This window comes from Elgaria multicarinata, chromosome 3, assembly GCF_023053635.1.
Source record: "Elgaria multicarinata webbii isolate HBS135686 ecotype San Diego chromosome 3, rElgMul1.1.pri, whole genome shotgun sequence".
Taxonomy (NCBI): Eukaryota; Metazoa; Chordata; class Lepidosauria; order Squamata; family Anguidae; genus Elgaria; species Elgaria multicarinata.
The window spans coordinates 2,201,543-2,220,537 of record NC_086173.1 but is presented as its reverse complement, the minus strand read 5'-3'; the positions used below and the strand labels follow the sequence as shown (position 1 = coordinate 2,220,537).

General features: G+C 46.1%; 1 protein-coding gene across 1 annotated transcript; it reads left to right on the top strand.

Moving 5' to 3' along the window:
* The first annotated feature begins 208 nt into the window (after positions 1-208).
* QTRT1 (queuine tRNA-ribosyltransferase catalytic subunit 1) lies at positions 209-18,370 on the top strand. Its single transcript, XM_063123023.1, has 10 exons — positions 209-433; positions 3,140-3,208; positions 4,386-4,527; positions 5,919-5,997; positions 7,733-7,848; positions 10,979-11,117; positions 12,599-12,674; positions 12,882-12,991; positions 15,590-15,674; positions 17,660-18,370. Exons 1-10 carry the CDS (start codon positions 209-211, stop codon positions 17,873-17,875), a joined length of 1,257 nt encoding a protein of 418 aa, XP_062979093.1. The 3' UTR covers positions 17,876-18,370.
* The last annotated feature ends 625 nt before the right edge of the window (positions 18,371-18,995 follow it).

The window sequence follows — 18,995 nt, the reverse complement described above, 5'->3', positions numbered from 1 at the left end:
AGTGAAGGCAGAGTCTTGCTATTTACTGTTTTACTCTGTACAGCACCATGTACATTGATGGTGCTATATAAATAAATAACAACAACAACAACAACAACAACAACAATAATATGACGTTGCTGGGTCAAAGGGCGACCCTACGAGGAGAACGCGACGGAGCCGCAGACTGGCGCCACGTCATAAGCCTGCGCCAGGGGCCGTGGTTGCTATGGCGGCGGCAGCAGCGGCGGCCTTGTCGCTGCGCGTGGTGGCCGAATGCGGGCGAAGCAAAGCCCGGGCTTGTGAGCTGCGGCTGCCGCACGGCACCGTGGCTTGCCCGGTCTTCATGCCGGTTGGGACGCAGGGCACCATGAAGGGCCTCACTGCCGCGCAGCTGGACGCGCTCGGATGCCGCCTGTGCCTGGGCAACACCTACCACCTGGGCACGCGCCCCGTGAGTCAAGCCTCTGCCCCGGCTCCCCCGTGGGCCTCTAGTTCCTCAGGCCCGGCACCCGGGGCGCTTCCAGGGTCGATAAAACGGGTGGGTGGGAGGGTGGGTGGAAGTAGACCCCCCCCCCTGACGGCAGTGGAAGCTTCCCTTGCCCGAAACTCGGGGTTTGAGCGGCCTTCTGATCGTCCACCACCAGCATCCCCCAACTCCCCTCCTCGTCCTTTTCCCCTTGTGCATTGTAAGTCTGCAGGCCTTGGGCGATCTTGTTTTACTGATTTTACGTTGCATGCAGCCTGAAAAGTGTTTGGTACGGGAGAATGTTTTTGGCTTGAGAGCTAAACCAGCCTGAGCCTTGGATTGTAAGCCTATGCGGCAGGGTCTTGCTATTTACTGTTTTACTCTGTACAGCACCATGTACATTGATGGTGCTATATAAATAAATAATAATAATAATAATAATAATAATCTTTACAAGTTCTACAAGTTCAATTGCAGCTTTTAAAGCTCAGCTCAAAACTTTTCTTTTTCCTAAAGCTTTTAAAACTTGATTTTGTTCTGACTTTATACTGCTAGTTTTACCCTACCCTGTGCCTGTTTGGTGCATTCTCTTCCCCTCCTTATTGTTTTATTATGATTTTATTAGAATGTAAGCATATGCGGCAGAGTCTTGCTATTTACTGTTTTACTCTGTACAGCACCATGTACATTGATGGTGCTATATAAATAAATAATAATAATAATCTTTACAAGTTCTACAAGTTCAATCGCAGCTTTTAAAGCTCAACCAAAAACTTTTCTTTTTTCCTAAAGCTTTTAAAACTTGATTTTGTTCTGACTTTATACTGCTAGTTTTACCCTACCCTGTGCCTGTTTGGTGCATTCTCTTCCCCTCCTTATTGTTTTACTATGATTTTATTAGATTGTAAGCCTATGCGGCAGAGTCTTGCTATTTACTGTTTTACTCTGTACAGCACCATGTACATTGATGGTGCTATATAAATAAATAATAATAATAATAATAATCTTTACAAGTTCTACAAGTTCAATCGCAGCTTTTAAAGCTCAGCTAAAAACTTTTCTTTTTCCTAAAGCTTTTAAAACTTGATTTTGTTCTGACTTTATACTGCTAGTTTTACCCTACCCTGTGCCTGTTTGGTGCATTCTCTTCCCCTCCTTATTGTTTTATTATGATTTTATTAGAATGTAAGCCTATGCGGCAGGGTTTTGCTATTTTATTGTTTTACTCTGTACAGCACCATGTACATTGATGGTGCTATATAAATAAATAAATAAATAATAATAATAATCTTTGACTTGCAGTAATATTGCAGGGCTCTCATAAGCTAAGGTGACCCTATGAAAAGGAGGTATCTTTAACAGTTGCATAGAAAAGGAAATTTCAGCAGATGTCATTTGTATATATGTTGAACCTGGTGAAATTCTGTCTTCAACACAACAGTTAAAGGTGCAGGAGCTATACTAGAGTGACCAGATTTAGAAGAGGGCAGGGCTCCTGCAGCTTTTACCGTTGTGATGAAGAGGGAATTTCACCAGGTTCCCCATATATACAAATGACACCTGCTGAAATCCACTTTTCAATACAACTGTTAAAGATACAGGTGTCCCGTCCTCCTTTTCATATGGTCAGCCTACATAAGCCATCAGTCGGACCTCCAACGTGAAATATTAATGCTGAATTATATTGCAGGCTTGCTTTAAGTCACTGTGTTTCAGCTGTCGATACAGGGATAATGGAATGTATTGGTATTCATAGAATCATAGAATAGCAGAGTTGGAAGGGGCCTACAAGGCCATCGAGTCCAACCCCCTGCTCAATGGGTTAGAGTAGACAGAAAGAACTGGGCATGTCCAGCACCATGTACATTGATGGCGCTATATAAATAATAATAATAATAATGTTTAGCCTGGAGAAGGGAAGATTGAGGGGAGACAGGATAGCACTCTTCAAATACTTGAAAGGTTGTCACAGAGGAGGGCCAGGATCTCATCTCGATCCTCCCAGAGTGCAGGACATGGAATAACGGGCTCAAGTTAAAGGAAGCCAGATTCCAGCTGGACATCAGGAAAAACTTCCTGACTGTTAGAGCAGTATGACAATGGAACCAGTTACCTAGGGAGGTTGTGGGCTCTCCGACACTAGAGGCCTTCAAGAGGCAGCTGGACAAGCATCTGTCAGGGATGCTTTAGGGTGGATTCCTGCATTGAGCAGGGGGTTGGACTCGATGGCCTTGTAGGCCCCTTCCAACTCTGCTATTCTATGATTCTATTGGACACCTGCATTTTCAGGGCTATTTTTAAATGTTAGAAACAAAGATGTTGATTTCTCTCACACACACACAAAATAAGAGCTGAACCTGAAAGAATGTGGAGTCTTTTGCTTGGTTGTGGGTGGACCCTACTGATGCTCAATCACAGCTAAGTTCAAATCTTGTATTTCTCCTATCTGCCCTCTTGTTGAGAGCATCATGCACCGAATATCACTGCAGGCAGAATGCTGGGTATCTGAATGACTTTGTGCTGTTGCTGCTGTCTTTAGTTTGGGGTTCCACAGAGTGATATGCCAGTTTCTGTAAGGGTTGTGTAAGCAACTGAAATAGACGTTCTGCATTCCTCCCTGGCATCATCTGTGGGAATGGTGTGGCGCTTTGGCACTAGCGACGCTGATGATCATCTTTTGTCCTGCTCTAGGGACCCGAGCTTATCAAAAAAGCCGGTGGACTCCATGGCTTTATGAACTGGCCACGGAACCTGCTCACAGTAAGTATGAATGTAACTAAGGAAGTCACTGGAAAACATAGCTTTTGTTTAGGGTTGAGCTTTGGCGTTGGCAGAAACCAGAAGCAGTGGCCCATGAGGCAAACGTGGAAATGAAGTCCTCCATCTGGGGGAACACAAGATGATCTTGTTGTCAAGTGGTAATTTACTGGTATGTGGATGGACGAACTTGGCAAAGCAGTTGGCTGTATTGCCTTGTTAAACAGCTGCGAGAAGACCTTCTCTTCTGCTGCTCCTAGACTGTGGAATGGCCTGCCGGAGGAGACTCCTCAGCTTGACAATCTTTTAGCATTCAAGAAAGCTATCAAGACTGATCTCTTTCGGCAGGTCTATCCAGTGGAATTTTAGGATGTTTTTTAAAAACAGTGTATACTATGTTTTTAATCAGTATTTTCTGTATTTTATGCTTGCTGTTGTTCCCCGCCTCGATCCAATCGGAGAGGTGGGTAAGTAATATATTATTTTAACGCACTTTGCATCTGAGCAGAAATCTGGGGAAGCAAGAGAATGGTAACATTCTCCTTGCCATTTGGTAGCTAAGTCATCATTTGGAAAATCTTCTGTATTCATCCAAAGTTTGAGGACTAGAAAAGCCTTGTGCTGAAAATAAATATTTTGTATCAGTTAAAAGTAAAACTTTTGCATTGGAAATCTAAATATCCAGGGCTATTTTAAGATGTTCCATATCCAGGGCTGTGTTTAGATCATGCAGAACTGCTTGGAGATTGCCTGTTAATTTGCAACAAAACAAATACTCCCTTTTCCTTTTGAAAAGTTTCTGTCACTGAAGGCGTTGAGAGAAAAGGAATCCTGCATTTTAGATTATTAATTGCTAAATTTAAGAATATACTGTTTGAGCTCTTTGCTGGGTCTTTTTCTGCTACAGGCTCTCTTTGGAAGACCATTCTTGTTGCAGCTGGAGTGTTGAAAGGAGGTGCAAAATAGCTCAAGCACACCAGTACTGTGTATCAAATAAACAGAGCTGGAGCACAAAGATTTTTTTAAAAAATCTTGTTCTCGATACCAGCCCTTCTTTTAATACTATGTTTACTCACTCATAGGCAACCTAGGCCTCCTCATGATTATGGGAATCAAAGTACCAGAACAGGCAATTTCTCTTTCTTTCAGTTCTTTTCATGGTGTCAATCTTTTTGTGCAGGACAGTGGTGGGTTTCAGATGGTCTCTCTGGTGAAGCTCTCTGAGGTGACTGAAGAGGGAGTACGCTTCTGTTCTCCTTACTACGATGGCAAGGAGATTCTGTTGACTCCAGAGAAATCCATTGAAATACAGAACGCTCTTGGTAACTATTCTGTCTCCAGTTGGTGAGCTGACTGATGCTTCTTCCTACTTCATAGCACTGTGTGACATTTCTCTCTTACCACAGCTATTTCCACCCTATCTTAGAAATACCAAATACATGTAGAACGTCAGTATAAGAGTTACCCTATCAGTGACTCTTGTTGAGTTAATAGTGAATCTTCTCTGAAAAGCTAAAATAATGCATTAATTTAAAAAAAAATCATTTTGTGACCTGAAAAAATAAATTCTGTGATTAATGTTAGTGCCCATTCCAGCCAGAAAAAGTGCTGGCGATATGTTCTTAAGCCTACAGAGTAAAAGACGTATGCCCAGTAATTTGTTCTCTTGCCCATCACAGCATACAAGAAAACAACATGGCCGGGACAAGCTGGAGCAAGTGTATTGAATTTTCAGCTCTGTGGGGAACAATCAACATCGGGCTATTAACATTTCACCTTAGTAGCATATATGTTTTACAAAAACTCAATGTTTTGTTGAACAAGCAAGCACAAAGATGGAATTGTGCTTTGTTTCTCGGTTGTCGGTACACAATGAGATGTTTCTGAGGCTTCTTTGAACTGATCCTGATAAGGACTACTGAGTAGAGGACAGAAAGTGCAGCAGGGGTCTGAGAAACTTATTTTGTCCAACCTCATCCCAGTCCCATACCTTGGGAAAATGGGTCTTTTTAGCCACCATTCCCCTGCTGCATTTTAGCCATTCTGCTAGTATATCTGTCATTGTGGCTGTCTATTGCGTTCTGTCGGACAGTGGAGCTTTCGCCAGATCCAGTGACCCCTCAGCCATCTAAAATATAGGATTGCTCTTTAATTGGCCATGGGACAACCTGCCTCCATATTTATTTATTACATTTATATAGTGCCCCATAGCTGATGCTCTCTGGGCGGTTTACAAAAGTTAAAAACAATGAACATTAAAAACAGATATACAAAATTTAAAACCACCAAAAGTATATTTTAAAAAACCTATCCATTTAAAACAACTATTCTCGGGTCAGTTAAAAACTCAGCATATGCTGTTAAATGCCTGGGAGAAGAGAAAAGTCTTGACCTGGCGCCGAAAAGATAACAGTGTGATAACATAGGAACCTGTGTGCATGCTCAAGTATCGGCTGAGGCCCCTGTTTCCTGGACCACTTCAACTTGGGGCTAAGTTAGCCACCCCTTTTGGAGACAGGCAAAAACTATTTTTTGCAAGAAAGCTATCTTATTTTTAATCATAATGTTATTATTTTAGCTTTTTGTTTGTTTACTAGTTTATTCTGCTGTGAGCCTCTTTGGGGGGCAAAAATTGTGGGAATATAATTTTTTAAAATAGCGTCGATTGATCTCAGCTGCTTCTGCTAACGCATACTGCATTTTTCTTTCTCAGGGTCTGACATCATGATGCAGCTGGACGACGTGGTCAGCAGCACAGTTAGCGGCCCCCGTGTGGAAGAAGCCATGTTCAGGTTTGCGTTGTGTGTTCTGCCCGTTTACGGTTTGATGCCATTGGCCAGCTTACCTTGGCCCTTCCCAACCACTGCCTTCTGGGATGCTTGCTCATGCAGTCTTTTGGTTCCTCCTTTGTTTACTGCCAGTGAAACCTATAAATTCTGCTTGTTTTGTATGAGTAGTCGAAATTATCCAGACATATCATTTGATCTTATAAGCCGCTGTATTTTATTTTTAGACATAAACTTCATACTTCAGAGTTAGAAGTGGTTTGTCTGTGCTAGGTTAAGCTGTGTGCCCCAGTTGCAGAATATTAGTAACTAATGACCAGGTCCCTATGGAGGGGGAAATGTCTGTGGATAGGGGCGGGGAAGCTTCACCTTGGGCTACTCCAACTCTCCTGAAACCTTCTGCAGACTCTGCTGCCACCTTTTAAAGCTTTTCTCTAAAGCTACGAAAATCAGCCTGAAATTCTCCTTTTAACTAGTTTAGAATATTTTAACTTTTGGGGATTTTAATCTAGTGCTTTTATACTTCTACATCCCTGATTTTATTGCCTAGTTACAACTTACTACTTTGTGTTTTGGTATTTTAGTACATTGGGCAGAATACGGCTTCAAATGTGGTTCCCCAGCCGTCTTGCCAGGTTCCATTCCCAGCTCCCTCTCCCTGGCTCAGCCCAATGGCCAGCGCTAGGGAAAGACAGCTTTTCCCTACTGCTGACAAGAGAAAGGCATTCCTTTTCTCGATCCGCAGAGAGCCACAAGATCAGCGGTTCTCAACCTGTGGGTCGGGACCCCTTTGGGGGTCAAATGACCCTTTCACAGGGGTCGCCTAAGACCATCGGAAAACACATATTTCCGATGGTCTTAGGAAACTGTATTGACTGAACTATGTCATGCATAATCTTTTGTATTATTAAAGCTATTGTTATGTATTATTTTCATTAGCAAACCATCCCATGACAATGGATCGTGTAGAGAAGAACGAAAATAATTTTATGGTTGGGGGTCACCACAACATGAGGAACTGTATTAAAGGGTCGCGGCATTAGGAAGGTTGAGAACCACTGCACAAGATGGTCACTCTGTGCATGGAGAAAGACGTTCTTTTCTCCATGCACAAAGACACACAGAGAGGCAATTGCTCCATACCCTGATGTGCACTGAAAAGGGACCTTGATGACAACTGAGGGAGCCAGTGTTTCAGCAGACCAACATACCATTGTAACAGAGCCATATATAAGGTGCAAAAGGCTCAAAAATGTATGTACGATAGAAATATGTCACTACGTTGTAGGACAAATTACGAAAAGATCAGGCGTGCCTTCATGTATTTGTAGTGCATTCTAGCATTGGGGAAGGCCCATTGTTCAATGGTAGAGCACATGCTTTGCATGCAGAGGGTCCCAAGCTCAAACCCTGGCTCCTCGGGAGTAGGGCTGGGGCAGATCTCTGCCGGAATGGATGGATCAATGGTCTCCCTCAGTATAGGGCACCTTCTTACGTACATTACACTTGGACTCGTGTAGTATAATATGGCTCTGTTGCAACATTATAGTTGTTTTAGCTGTTTAATAACTTTTAGCGTGCGCCTGAAGTGGTAGGAAGCAATGAGTTGTAATCCCATTTTTGATAGAAAAGCGTTCAAATCAAATCAATAGATTTGATGCACTTACTACCATCTTAATAATGTGGAGCGGTATGACACATGCTACTTTTTCTGAATTGAGCATCGATCTGTGTATTGCAGGTCCATTCGCTGGCTGGACAGATGCATTGCAGCACACAACAAGCCCAGCCAGCAGAATCTGTTTGCTATTATCCAGGGTGGGCTGGATCCTGCCCTTCGAACCAAGTGTCTGGAAGGTGAGCATGCTTCTGGGTCTGATCTTTGCTCCTGAGCAAGTTTTAGTTCTAGCTTTTAAGCTGCTTGATATTTGACAGAACCAGAAGGAATTAGGTGGGTGGCCTAGGACAACCAACTGTCAGGTATAAGTGTAAAGCAAAGCTGGGGAGGACTTGCAGGGTTGTAGGTAGATTTAATTAGAACTAGTGTGGAATGACTGTGCAAAATTCCCTGTCTCGGCCTTGAAGTTGTAGACTTCTGTGGGAGACTGATGCAATGTTTTAGAAAGGTGGGGGACCCTTATTGAAGGAGTCACTCATTGTAGTGTCATCTTGGTGGGCTGAGCCCCTGTCTGTCAAGTGGTTTTGAACAGGCCCACGCCTCCCTTTATAAGCTGGAGCAAAGGGAGAAGCCTTTGCTAGGAACATCTTTCGACTTATGGCCTGAAATCCCTCCCTGTTTGGCTCCATCATCGGTTGGGACTTTGAAAGCTCTCTGCACATGGACTCTGTTCTATTTGGACCTTGGATTTCTAAGGACTGTTCCATGAAAAGTACTGTGAGGCTTTACATAGACTTGAACTCACATTTGCTGTGGGTTGTGTGTTTCTGGTCAGCTCAGCGTCATGGCAGGCTGGGATTGACCGTTGGACTTTCCCTCTGCCAGACTTAGGTGGCAGGGAGTTCCCAGTGCTAAAGTACATGCATGGGAGATTTTTACCCACCCCTTGATCTTGTTTAGGCTTTGGCCATGTTCCCTGAGTTACCAACGTGTGGCCGCGTTTTGGGATGATTTGTTAAGCCTTTCAAGAATTCCCCATTGTGATTGCCTGAATGATCATATCAGGAATCTTTCCCTTCCCTTGGTTGTGTTTGGAACCCGTTTTTGGAGCCATTGAGATGGCAACTGGGAAACCAGGTTGTTTAACATTATGACTGTACGTTACCTTGAAGCCTAAAGCTTTCGGACCATCAGTCAGCTTTAAGTATTTCTGAAGTGTGTAACCATTAACCTTTTCACCTTGAGTTTTCCCCGAATAAAAGAAGTCTCACTGATTAGGTGCCCCACGTCTGTTTGCCAGAACGTGTGAACGTGCCGGAGGGAACGGGAATCCACGGCATCTCCTTCTGTTGGCCTCAGTTTCTTATATATACATCTGACTGAACCACAAGCTAGTGCTAAAGCTTGTCCAACAATCTCTGGCCATTGGTCTACCAAGAAAGTTTGTAAAGCTTCACTCACAGTTCAGGGCTGCAGAACCCCAGGCCCAGGGGCCAAATCTGGCTCTTCTAGGGTCCCCAGATAGCGAAGGCCCCTTTTTCCGGTTCTTGTGCAATCCCCCCCCCCAATTCTAAAAGGTCAGGCTCGGTGCAAGACCTCCCACCGTCACTGCCAAGGCGGCTAAATGTGAGCTGCCTTTGCACGGCGAGTGCCGTTGGGGTAGAAGAGCACACGGCCCTGCCCTGCCAAGGACCACCACCCACCTTCCCCTCGATCCTTCGCGCTGACGGGTTGTTTTTTAGAGTGAGGCCCTGGCAGGGCGGTGACCCTAGAGATTGCCTGTGCTGCCACCTCCAGGGCCAGCCTCCCTGCCCCTGACTCAGCCTGAGAAAGGATCCCTCAGGGCACGGGATTTGGGCTGGGTGGCCTTTGTGGCGAGCCATGCCAGGTCCTCTCTCACTGTGGCCCCTTGCCTATGCCTTAGAGTGAAGCATGGGATGGGCAGCAGTGGCAGCGGTCTGAAAAACCACGATGCTGGGAGAGTGGCTGGCAGGGCTCTCCAGAGTGTGCACCCATCCGTCGTACGCCTCCCTTTGAGAGGCCCAGGGTGGCAGGGGCAGCATCAGGGCTCCCGGCAGTAGGCGTGCGGCGGTACCTTCCACCCTCCTTGATCTGCCAGAGGAAGGGGTTTTACCCCACCTCATCGCAGGATCAGCCCTGCAAGAGGTTGAAATGGCTCTCCTAAGGCTTAGTGACTGTCAGTGAGAGCTTTAAACTGAAATATCTGCTGGCGTTTTGTCCCCGCCCCTTTTGACTTTGGTGCCTCTCTTTGGCCTTCAGCTCCACTGAGCAGTGGAATACGGCCCCTGGGAGCTGCTGTAAAATGTAAGTCTGCCCTTGGGATGAAACAGGCTTCTCAGCTCTGCTTTAGTTGCAGTGCAAGCCAGTTTTATCCATTACAAATAAAGGGCAGACGTACTTTTCTGAAAAGCTGTGATGGTTCGGGTGTGGTGTCTTGGTAGAGCATGAAAGAGAGAAAATTAAAAATGACAGTTCCTCCTAACAATGCGTTGTAGCCTTTGTTTATAAAAAGCCTAAACAGGCGCCAGGAGAATTGCAGAAAAGTTATGCCAGTGGCGACCAGTCATCCGTTCGGTAGAATCCTAGGAACCACAGGCAAGAGTGACCTTCTGTAAACATCGCTTCCAAGAGTGTTTGCAAACTGTCATTGTTGTTGTTTATTCGTTCCGTCGCTTCCGACTCTTCGTGACTTCATGGACCAGCCCACGCCAGAGCTTTCTGTCGGCCATTGCCACCCCCAGCTCCCCCAAGGTCAAGTCTGTCACCTCCAGAATATCATCCATCCATCTTGCCCTTGGTCGGCCCCTCTTCCTTTTGCCTTCCACTTTCCCTAGCATCAGCCTCTTCTCCAGGGTATCTTGTCTTCTCATTATGTGGCCAAAGTTCTTCAGTTTTGCCTTTACTACCATTCCCTCAAGTGAGCAGTCTGGCTTTATTTCCTGGAGTATGGACTGGTTGGATCTTCTTGCAGTCCAAGGCACTCTCAGAGTTTTACTGCCATTACACATTGGGAAAAGTGAGTCGATAGTGACCCCGTGGCTTGTTTCCCTTGGTGGTAATAAAGAATACCTCCAATGTTCACAGTGACAGCTCTGGAAAGCTTCCAATTGGGGTTCCCATGAGCAGTTGTGTTGTCTTAGGGCAGGGATGGGCAACCAGTGGCCATCCAGATTTTTGGCCCACAACTCCCATCATTCCTCTCCATTGGCTATGCTTGCTAGAACTGATGGAAGTTGTAGGCCAAAGTGTCTGGAGGGCCCCAAGTTGCCCACCCCTGTCTTAAGGTGATGCTCCCCTGGAGAAAGGAAGTTGCAGCTCTAACCGCCTCTCTCTCTCTTTCTCTGCTAGAAATGACTAAGCGAGACGTGCCGGGCTTTGCCATTGGGGGCCTGAGCGGTGGTGAGGCCAAAGATCACTTCTGGAGGATGGTGTCCCTCAGTACAGATCATCTCCCCAGGAACAAGCCTCGCTACCTTATGGGAGTCGGGTAGGAGTCACTGCTGAGCATCAAGCCAAGACAAGCCCACCAGTGCCATCCATTTCCCTTGGGGTCCAACAGAAACTGGATTATTGCTGGCAGTGTGATTGACTCTTTGTATTCCCAAACGGCCACAACTTTTTATTTTATTTATTTACTGCATTTATATACCACCCCATAGCTGAAGCTCTCTGGGCAGTTTACAAAAGTTAACAACAGTAAACATTAAAACAAAGATACACAGTTTAAAAACATAAAAAGCATAAAACACAGTATCCTTATAAAAACAGCTATTCTGGGGTCCGTTAAAAGCAAACAAACTCAGCACATGTTGTTAAATGCTGTTAAATGCCTGGGAGAAGAGAAAGGTCTTAACCTGGTGCCGAAAAGATAACAATGTTGGCGCATCCTCCGAGCCTCTCTCGGAGTAGGCACTCGGAGAAGGACCTTAGATGTTGAACGTAGTGACTGGGTATATTCACGTCGGGAGAGGCGTTCCGTCAGGTATTGTGGTCCCAAGCCGTGCAAGGCTTTATAGGTCAAAACCAGCACCTTGAATTGGGCTCGGAAACGTATAGGCAGCCAATGCAGGTGGGCCAGAATCAGTCTTATATGCTCAAACCTTCTGTTTCCAGTTATCAATCTGGCCACTGCATTTTGCACAAGCTGCAGCTTCCGAACCATCTTCAAAGGCTGCCCCACGTAGAGTGCATTGCAGTAATCTAATTTGGAGGTTATCAGAGCATAGACAAGCCAGGTTATCCCTGTCCTGATAGGGGCATAGCTGGGCCACCAACCGGAGTTGGTAGAAAGCACTCCGTGCCACCAAGGCCACCTGAGCCTCAAGGGACAGAGATGGTTCAAGGAGAACCCCCAAGCTATGAACCTGCTCCTTCAGGGGGAGTGCAACCCCATCCAGAACCAGTGGAACACCCTCCATCCGGTCAGAGGAACCACCCACCAGCAGCATCTCAAGTCTTGTCTGGATTGAGTTTCAGTTTATTAGCTCTCATCCAGTCCATTGTCGCGGCCAGGCACTGGTTCAGCACATCCACAGCCTCACCTGATGAAGATGAGAAGGAGAAGGAGAGTTGTGTGTCATCAGCATACTGATGACAACACACTCCAAAACTCTGGATGAGCGCACCCAACTGTTTCATGTACGTATTAAACAGCATGGGGGACAAGACTGACCCCTGAGGAGCCCCATACTGGAGAGTCCCTGGGGCCAAGCAATGCTCCCACTTCCTGGTTTGAAAAGGGGAATGGCTTGAGGGTTTCAAGTCTGCCCCTGTGGCTACCTCTTAGGCTGGGTTTGCCAAGACAATTATGAGGCACAAAGTCGCCACGAGAATGTTCTCATCCCTGTCCTCCAAAGGCCCCGCAATCTGGTTTTGGCCGGGCTGTGTTGTAGGCAATGACTGGACAAGCTTTACTGGGCAACTGCTTTGTCTCCTGACGTGCCTCTCTCCACTCTGTTTCCCATGAAGTTATGCTACAGACCTGGTGGTGTGTGTGGCCTTGGGCTGTGACATGTTTGACTGCGTTTTCCCCACAAGGACCGCTGTAAGTAGATGCCTCAGCTGTGGGGGAAACTGGGGATGGACAGGTTGGGAGGGAGGAGCGTTTCATCACTTGGTGGAAAGAAGCATAAATGCGCAAGAGCGCTATGAACGAGAAGAAAGATCTGTGGAGGAGGCCAAGCGTTTGAAACGCCCATTAAGCCATGGTTTCCCCTAGTACTGCTGACCTTTTTGTTCCTTCTCCGTCCAGCGCTTTGGTTCAGCCTTAGTCCCGTGGGGTTCCCTGCAGCTGAAGAACAAGCAATTTGCCAAGGACTTCCGGCCCATTGATGAGAACTGTGATTGCCCCACCTGCCAGAGGTTGGTATACCTGGGATGGAGTGGGTGGGTGTTTGTTCGTTTTTGAATCATAGCTGATTTAAGAGCCCTCCAAAGTCAGTGGAGGGTAATATGAATATGGGTGGCTTAGCTGGAGGGTAGATTGTTTTTCGTCCACGTCTCAGGGCCTGAGATGTGCTTTCAAAGGAGGAGCCAGGGAACCCGAGTCCTTGTGGAAAAGAGAGCTGTGCTTCTGTTCCTGTCTTGCTGGGTTTGGCAGTGCAACTTTGAGCAGAGCAGGCTACCCCTGCCACTGGGCTGCAGGGATCAGAGCTCTGTGTGTGTGTGCGTGTGTTGCTGGGTGGGTAGGGGTCACAGTATGGTGATCCATGACCAGCTGTGCGAGGTAGCCAGAACAGCCCAGCATGGAATTCTGATATGTTTACGTCAGATCCTCTCCATGGCAAAACCTCCTTATAACAAGACGGATCAGTGACTTCTGGACATTGCTTAACCTCCCTTTTTTAAATGCCCACACAACTGAAAAATGGTGGATTGTTGAATATGGGATTCTTACCAGCTTTGATAATTCTAAGTATGGAGAGAAAGAAGAGTGGTAGTTATATTCATGCGACGTGCTGGGCTGGACGAATCCAAGGCTGGAGTTAAAATCGCAGGAAGAAACATTAACAATCTCAGATATGCAGATGACACCACTTTGACGGCTGAAAGCGAGGAGGAGCTGAGGAGCCTTATGACGAAGGTGAAAGAAGAAAGTGCAAAAGCCAGGTTGCAGTTAAACCTCAAAAAAACCAAGATTATGGCAACCAGCTTGATTGATAACTGGCAAATAGAGGGAGAAAACGTGGAGGCAGTGACAGACTTTGTGTTTCTGGGCACAAAGATTACTGCAGACGCTGACTGCAGCCAGGAAATCAGAAGACGTTGACTTCTTGGGAGGAGAGCAATGACAAATCTTGATAAAATAGTTAAGAGCAGAGACACCACACTGACAACAAAGGTCCGCATAGTTAAAGCAATGGTATTCCCCGTAGGAACCTATGGCTGCGAGAGCTGGACCATAAGGAAAGCTGAGCGAAGGAAGATAGATGCTTTTGAACTGTGGTGTTGCAGGAAAATTCTGAGAGTGCCTTGGACTGCAAGAAGATCAAACCAGTCCATACTCCAGGAAATAAAGCCAGACTGCTCACTTGAGGGAATGGTATTAAAGGCAAAACTGAAGTACTTTGGCCACACAATGAGAAGACAGGATTCCCTGGAGAAGAGGCTGATGCTAGGGAAAGTGGAAGGCAAAAGGAAGAGGGGCCGACCAAGGGCAAGATGGATGGAGGATATTCTGGAGGTGACAGACTTGACCTTGGGGGAGCTAGGGGTGGCGACAGCCAACAGAAAGCTCTGGCGTGGGCTGGTCCATGAAGTCACGAAGAGTCGGAAGCGACTGAACGAATAAACCACAAGTTATATTCCAGGCTCATATAACAGTCATTGTGGCATTGAGGCTTGAGTATCAGAATAGGCCTCAGGGAGACCCAGGTTTAAACCCCCACTCAGCCATGAAGCTCACTGGGTAATCTTTAGCCAGTTACACCCCCTCAGCCTAACCGATCTCACAGAGTGGTTGTGACAGCAAAATGTGCAGGTGGGACCACGTTATGCCATCTTGAGTGGGATAAAAATGTAAACTTACTTTATTTAATCAGGTATATTCTTGTTTGTGTGATAAAATGCCCAGACACAATCTCTTCCTTAGAGTAACAGCAGAAATCCCCATGGAAGAACGGATGAGCTGAGTGTGCACTTTCAGGAGACAGCGAGAGGACCTTTGCTTGTCTCTAAAGAGGTTAAAGTTGTGAGGGGAGATGTGAGTTCTTTCCTGGTCTCTTCCATAGGATCTTGATGGGGCCAGCCTCACATTGTCCAATACAACACAAGCGGCTTTATGGAATAGTCTTGACACATCAAAGCCCTTGTCTATGGAATTACAATAAAACCGCTTGTCTTTAAAGTGCCACAGGATTTTTTTGTTCTCAACTTTACAGTCACAACAGTTCCTCCACCTCCACCACCACCCCCCAGTGCTGGGTTTCCTTTGATTCCTCCCTGCCCTAACCCTAAAATTTGCACGCTTCCTCCTTTTCTGAGTTGCTGGCTCCAGAAGTGCCGCTGGTCAGTCTCTTTCGTAGACAGCAGGGAGAATAGCGGCACAGTCGGGCGCATGTTTAGACAGGAAAAAAGTCCTACAGTTCCCAGCATTTCCCAGCCAGTACGGTTGGCTGGGGAATGCTGGGAGCTGCAGGCCATTTTCTGTCTGAACATACATAGGATTGTGCCCTAAATCTCTGTAGCAAAACAATTCTGACAACTGTGTCTCAAAGGCTGGTATGCAGAGGGAAATTACTTTGCAGTGTTCCCTGTATTGACCAGTAGAACTTCTGTTGAAGAGGGTAGCCCTTAGCCAGGGACACCAGAGTTGACCCTGAGTCCAATTTTCTATTTATTTATTTTTTCATTAAAGAGAGAAAATGTTGTTTCCCCCTGTTATTCTGTCTGGCTTTGGTGTATAAATTACCTTCGTCAGGCCCTGGGTCACAAGGGGACACCTTTTTTGTCTTTTGACAGGTACAGCCGAGCTTTCTTGAATGCTCTCTTCCGCCATGACACTGCTGCTATGCACCACGTTACGGTCCATAATATTGCTTATCAGGTCGGTCTGGCTTCTTTATCTTTTGTGGCCTCAAGGTGTTCTTCGACTCAGAGGGTCGCAGTAAAACCCTTTGGGGGTGGGAAGAATTCTGTTGAATCCTGGCTGTAATATGGGAATGGAAAAGCAGGGCAGTTGGCTTCTTTCTTTCTCTCTCACTCAGCTTTACTGCTGTGGGTACGGTTCTTTCTGATGCTTATGACCGTGGGCACTCGCCTCTGTTGTACCTTCCTTCTCTGCCCTGGCCTTCTGCCTGTACAATCGTGGCCCAGATTGTCCCAATTTTTTCGAGAAATATAACAAATGATGCAAAATCTGATCAGTTTGCATGGCTTGTTCTACAGACACAATGTGAATTCCATAGTATAGAATTTGGGTCCTCAGGGTTAGGTGTCTGCACACTTTCCATAGATAGAAGCCTAACTATATGTTATATTAAAAACATAGCATATAGCTGATCTTCACCATTTTGTCTACCATCTTGTAAGCACATGGGGGGCAGTCTGCACATGGGTAGGTGGAGGCTTAGACCTTCCTACCCAGCCACTTCCACCCCCACCCCAAAATTCCCTCCCCACTCCCACCTCAGGCACTAAAAAGGGGGGGGCTCTATTGGCAAGGCCAGTGCTAGACTATTTTGTGCCCGAGGCAAGGCGAGCTACCTGCACCACCACCCCAAAATTGCCAACTGCATCATCAATGGGAGATATCTTTAAAGGAATGCCTTGAGGGGTGAGGTGGGGGACACAACAGCTTCCCACCACCCTCTGCCTAAGCTCAGTTGCGCGCAGGGAGTCTGTTCTATGCTCACTGATCCTCGAATCTGCAATCCCTGGGCCCGATCTTGAGGGAGAGGCGCAAAACCAAAGGACGCGCCTCCTCTCCCCTGGCCTGGCGTCCCAGCGACTGCAAAGCGAGCAGACCCAACACCCAGCAGCCTTTCATGGTCCCTCCACACTGGCCTTTCAGGCAAAGTGTCCCCAGCGTGCATAAAGAGAGCGAGAGAAAAAAAGAGAGAGAGAGAGAGAGAGAGAGAGAGAGAGATACAAACACACGTGCACAAACCCGAACTCCCCGCGGGGAGTCTGACTCGTGCTGCCTCTCCCTCTCCAGCAACCCACTGGCAGCGTGCACCTACGGGAAAATTAGAGATTTGGGGCATGATCCAACAAAAGCTGGAGTCCCATTGATTGCAATAGAAGCGCTAACTATGGGTTTCCCAAGCTATTGCTTGGTATTTTAACACTTAATTTTAACTTAAATTTAAATTATACTGTTTTAACTCTGTATTTTAACCTTATATCAATTTTGCTGCGTGGTTTTATTCTGGTTGTGCTTTTTATACTGTATTTTGTATTTGTGTTTTTAACCTGTTGGTTGTTTTATGATGGTTTTAATTTTTGTGAACCGCCCAGAGAGCTTCAGCTATTGGGCGGTATAAAAATGTAATAAATAAATAAATATTGCGCCCCTCTGAGGTCTGCGCTCTAGGCGGCTGCCTAGTTGCCCTAATGGTAAACCTTGTCTATTGGCAACAGTAGTCCCCCACCTTGGCCCCTCATTTAGGTCCCTGTTGGTTGGGGGGCTAAATTTCTTTGGGGAAAGCGGCTGGGTGGGGGTGGGGGTTTAATCCTCCCCTACCCTCACACAGTGGTTCTGATCCAGATCAGGACCCTACACACTTACACTAAGATAATGTGTAATGTCGCCTTTACACTATGTGTTTAATGTAATGTGTAGTTTAGCCCTAAGAAACACCAATGTTAACTGCTTAGCAGTATGAATGAGTCATTTTGTTTAGCTGGATTGGGATGTGGGATAGCTACAGTCTCTGGGCCAAGGCTGATTATGTTGATGATAATTAATTCAGATTCCCGCCCTGCCCCCCCCCTTGGTTGGAATCGTTCCTTGCTGAGTCTAATTGTGCTGGCTTTGAGTGTTAAAAGTGCAGTTCCTGAAGCGGTGGTGTCTCTTATTTGCCCCGTCAGCTGAACCTGATGCGTTTGATCCGGGAGAGCATCATTGAGCAGAGGTTTCCGCAGTTTGTTCAGGATTTCATGAAGACCATGTATGGAAACTCAGGCCGCTACCCACCGTGGGCCACAGAGGCCCTGGCCTCAGTTGGAATTAACCTGACGGGTGCGGGAGAAGATGGCTGGCAGAGTTGCCAGCGAGAACAGTGCAGCTTGGGGCTGTCCCAGTGAACAGCAAGAGGTGCCACGTGCTCCCTGACTCTAGGCCTCTCGCTATGGTTGGTTGCCGCACTTCCACGACTGCCCCAGGTTTTCTTTCCAAAGCCATTACTGGGGCAGCTGAAGCAGTGAATACCATTCTTTCCAATGAATTCTGGGAAGGAATCTGAGGAGCTGCTTTTATGTCCTCCCATCACAGTGCTCGTATCTCATTGAGGAGTCTCCATAGTTAAGAGTGGAGTGGACTTGAAAGCTCTTGGGTTTACCTCTTTATTTTTATATTTTTAGTACGTGAAAATGCCTTTTTTAAATTCGTTGTTAAACTTTTAAAACTCATTTACATTTTCTAAAAAAAAAAAAGAAGATTCTAGATTCTCTGAATCTATTAAAATGTGTCTATGGGTCACGGGCAGACTGAACAGAGATACCCATACTCTGCAAATTACCAGAGAAGCAATTCTGATTGTTATTATATGCTCAAAGTAAATAAAAATATACAATTGAAAACTGTTTGTGTCCATAATTTGCATTCTTTTGTAGGAGATCACTTATTTATTTATTTATTTGACAAGGAGCAATGTGGAAGTGAAGGAAAGCAGAGATACAATGAGGCAGAAGAGAAGGAAGGAACATAACTGGCCGGCAGTCCTGTTAACACTCCCTTTCAGGGATTAACACTCCCTTTCAGGTTTCTTCCCATAGAAATTAACTCACTTAAAGAGGTACTACACAACCCTCTTGCTATTGTCCTATCATTCTTCTTCCACTGTCAACCCACATTCCAGAGGGCGTGGGGAAATAGAGGCATAGGAAGTGTCTGGTGAACAGCACTGAGATCTCAAGGGACCACCATTGGCAGATCAGCAATGAAGAAGTTCTGTCTCAGAACAAAGGCTTCTAGAATAAAGGCAACTAATTAGAGACAAAAATATTCCTGAGAGCTTTTTAAAAGTCATGCTGCCTTCGCAATGCAGAGAAGTAGAGCTCATGCCATCGCAACAGAAAAGCAACTGAGGACATCTACGTGGCCTTGAACCAGCCAGCTAAATGCCAGACGCCAGTTATGATGCCATCCTGGGGACTGAAACCCAAACAACGTTGATCAGGTATGCAGACCCAGAGTGGAGCGTGG

Bases quoted from the DNA above. Each gene is read 5' to 3' on its own strand.
- QTRT1 (XM_063123023.1), top strand. From the start codon at position 209: ATGGCGGCGGCAGCAGCGGCGGCCTTGTCGCTGCGCGTGGTGGCCGAA. The intron at 5,998-7,732 runs GTTTGCGTTGTG...TGTGTATTGCAG, and splicing joins GTGGAAGAAGCCATGTTCAG to GTCCATTCGCTGGCTGGACA. The intron at 11,118-12,598 runs GTAGGAGTCACT...TTTCCCATGAAG, and splicing joins CGCTACCTTATGGGAGTCGG to TTATGCTACAGACCTGGTGG.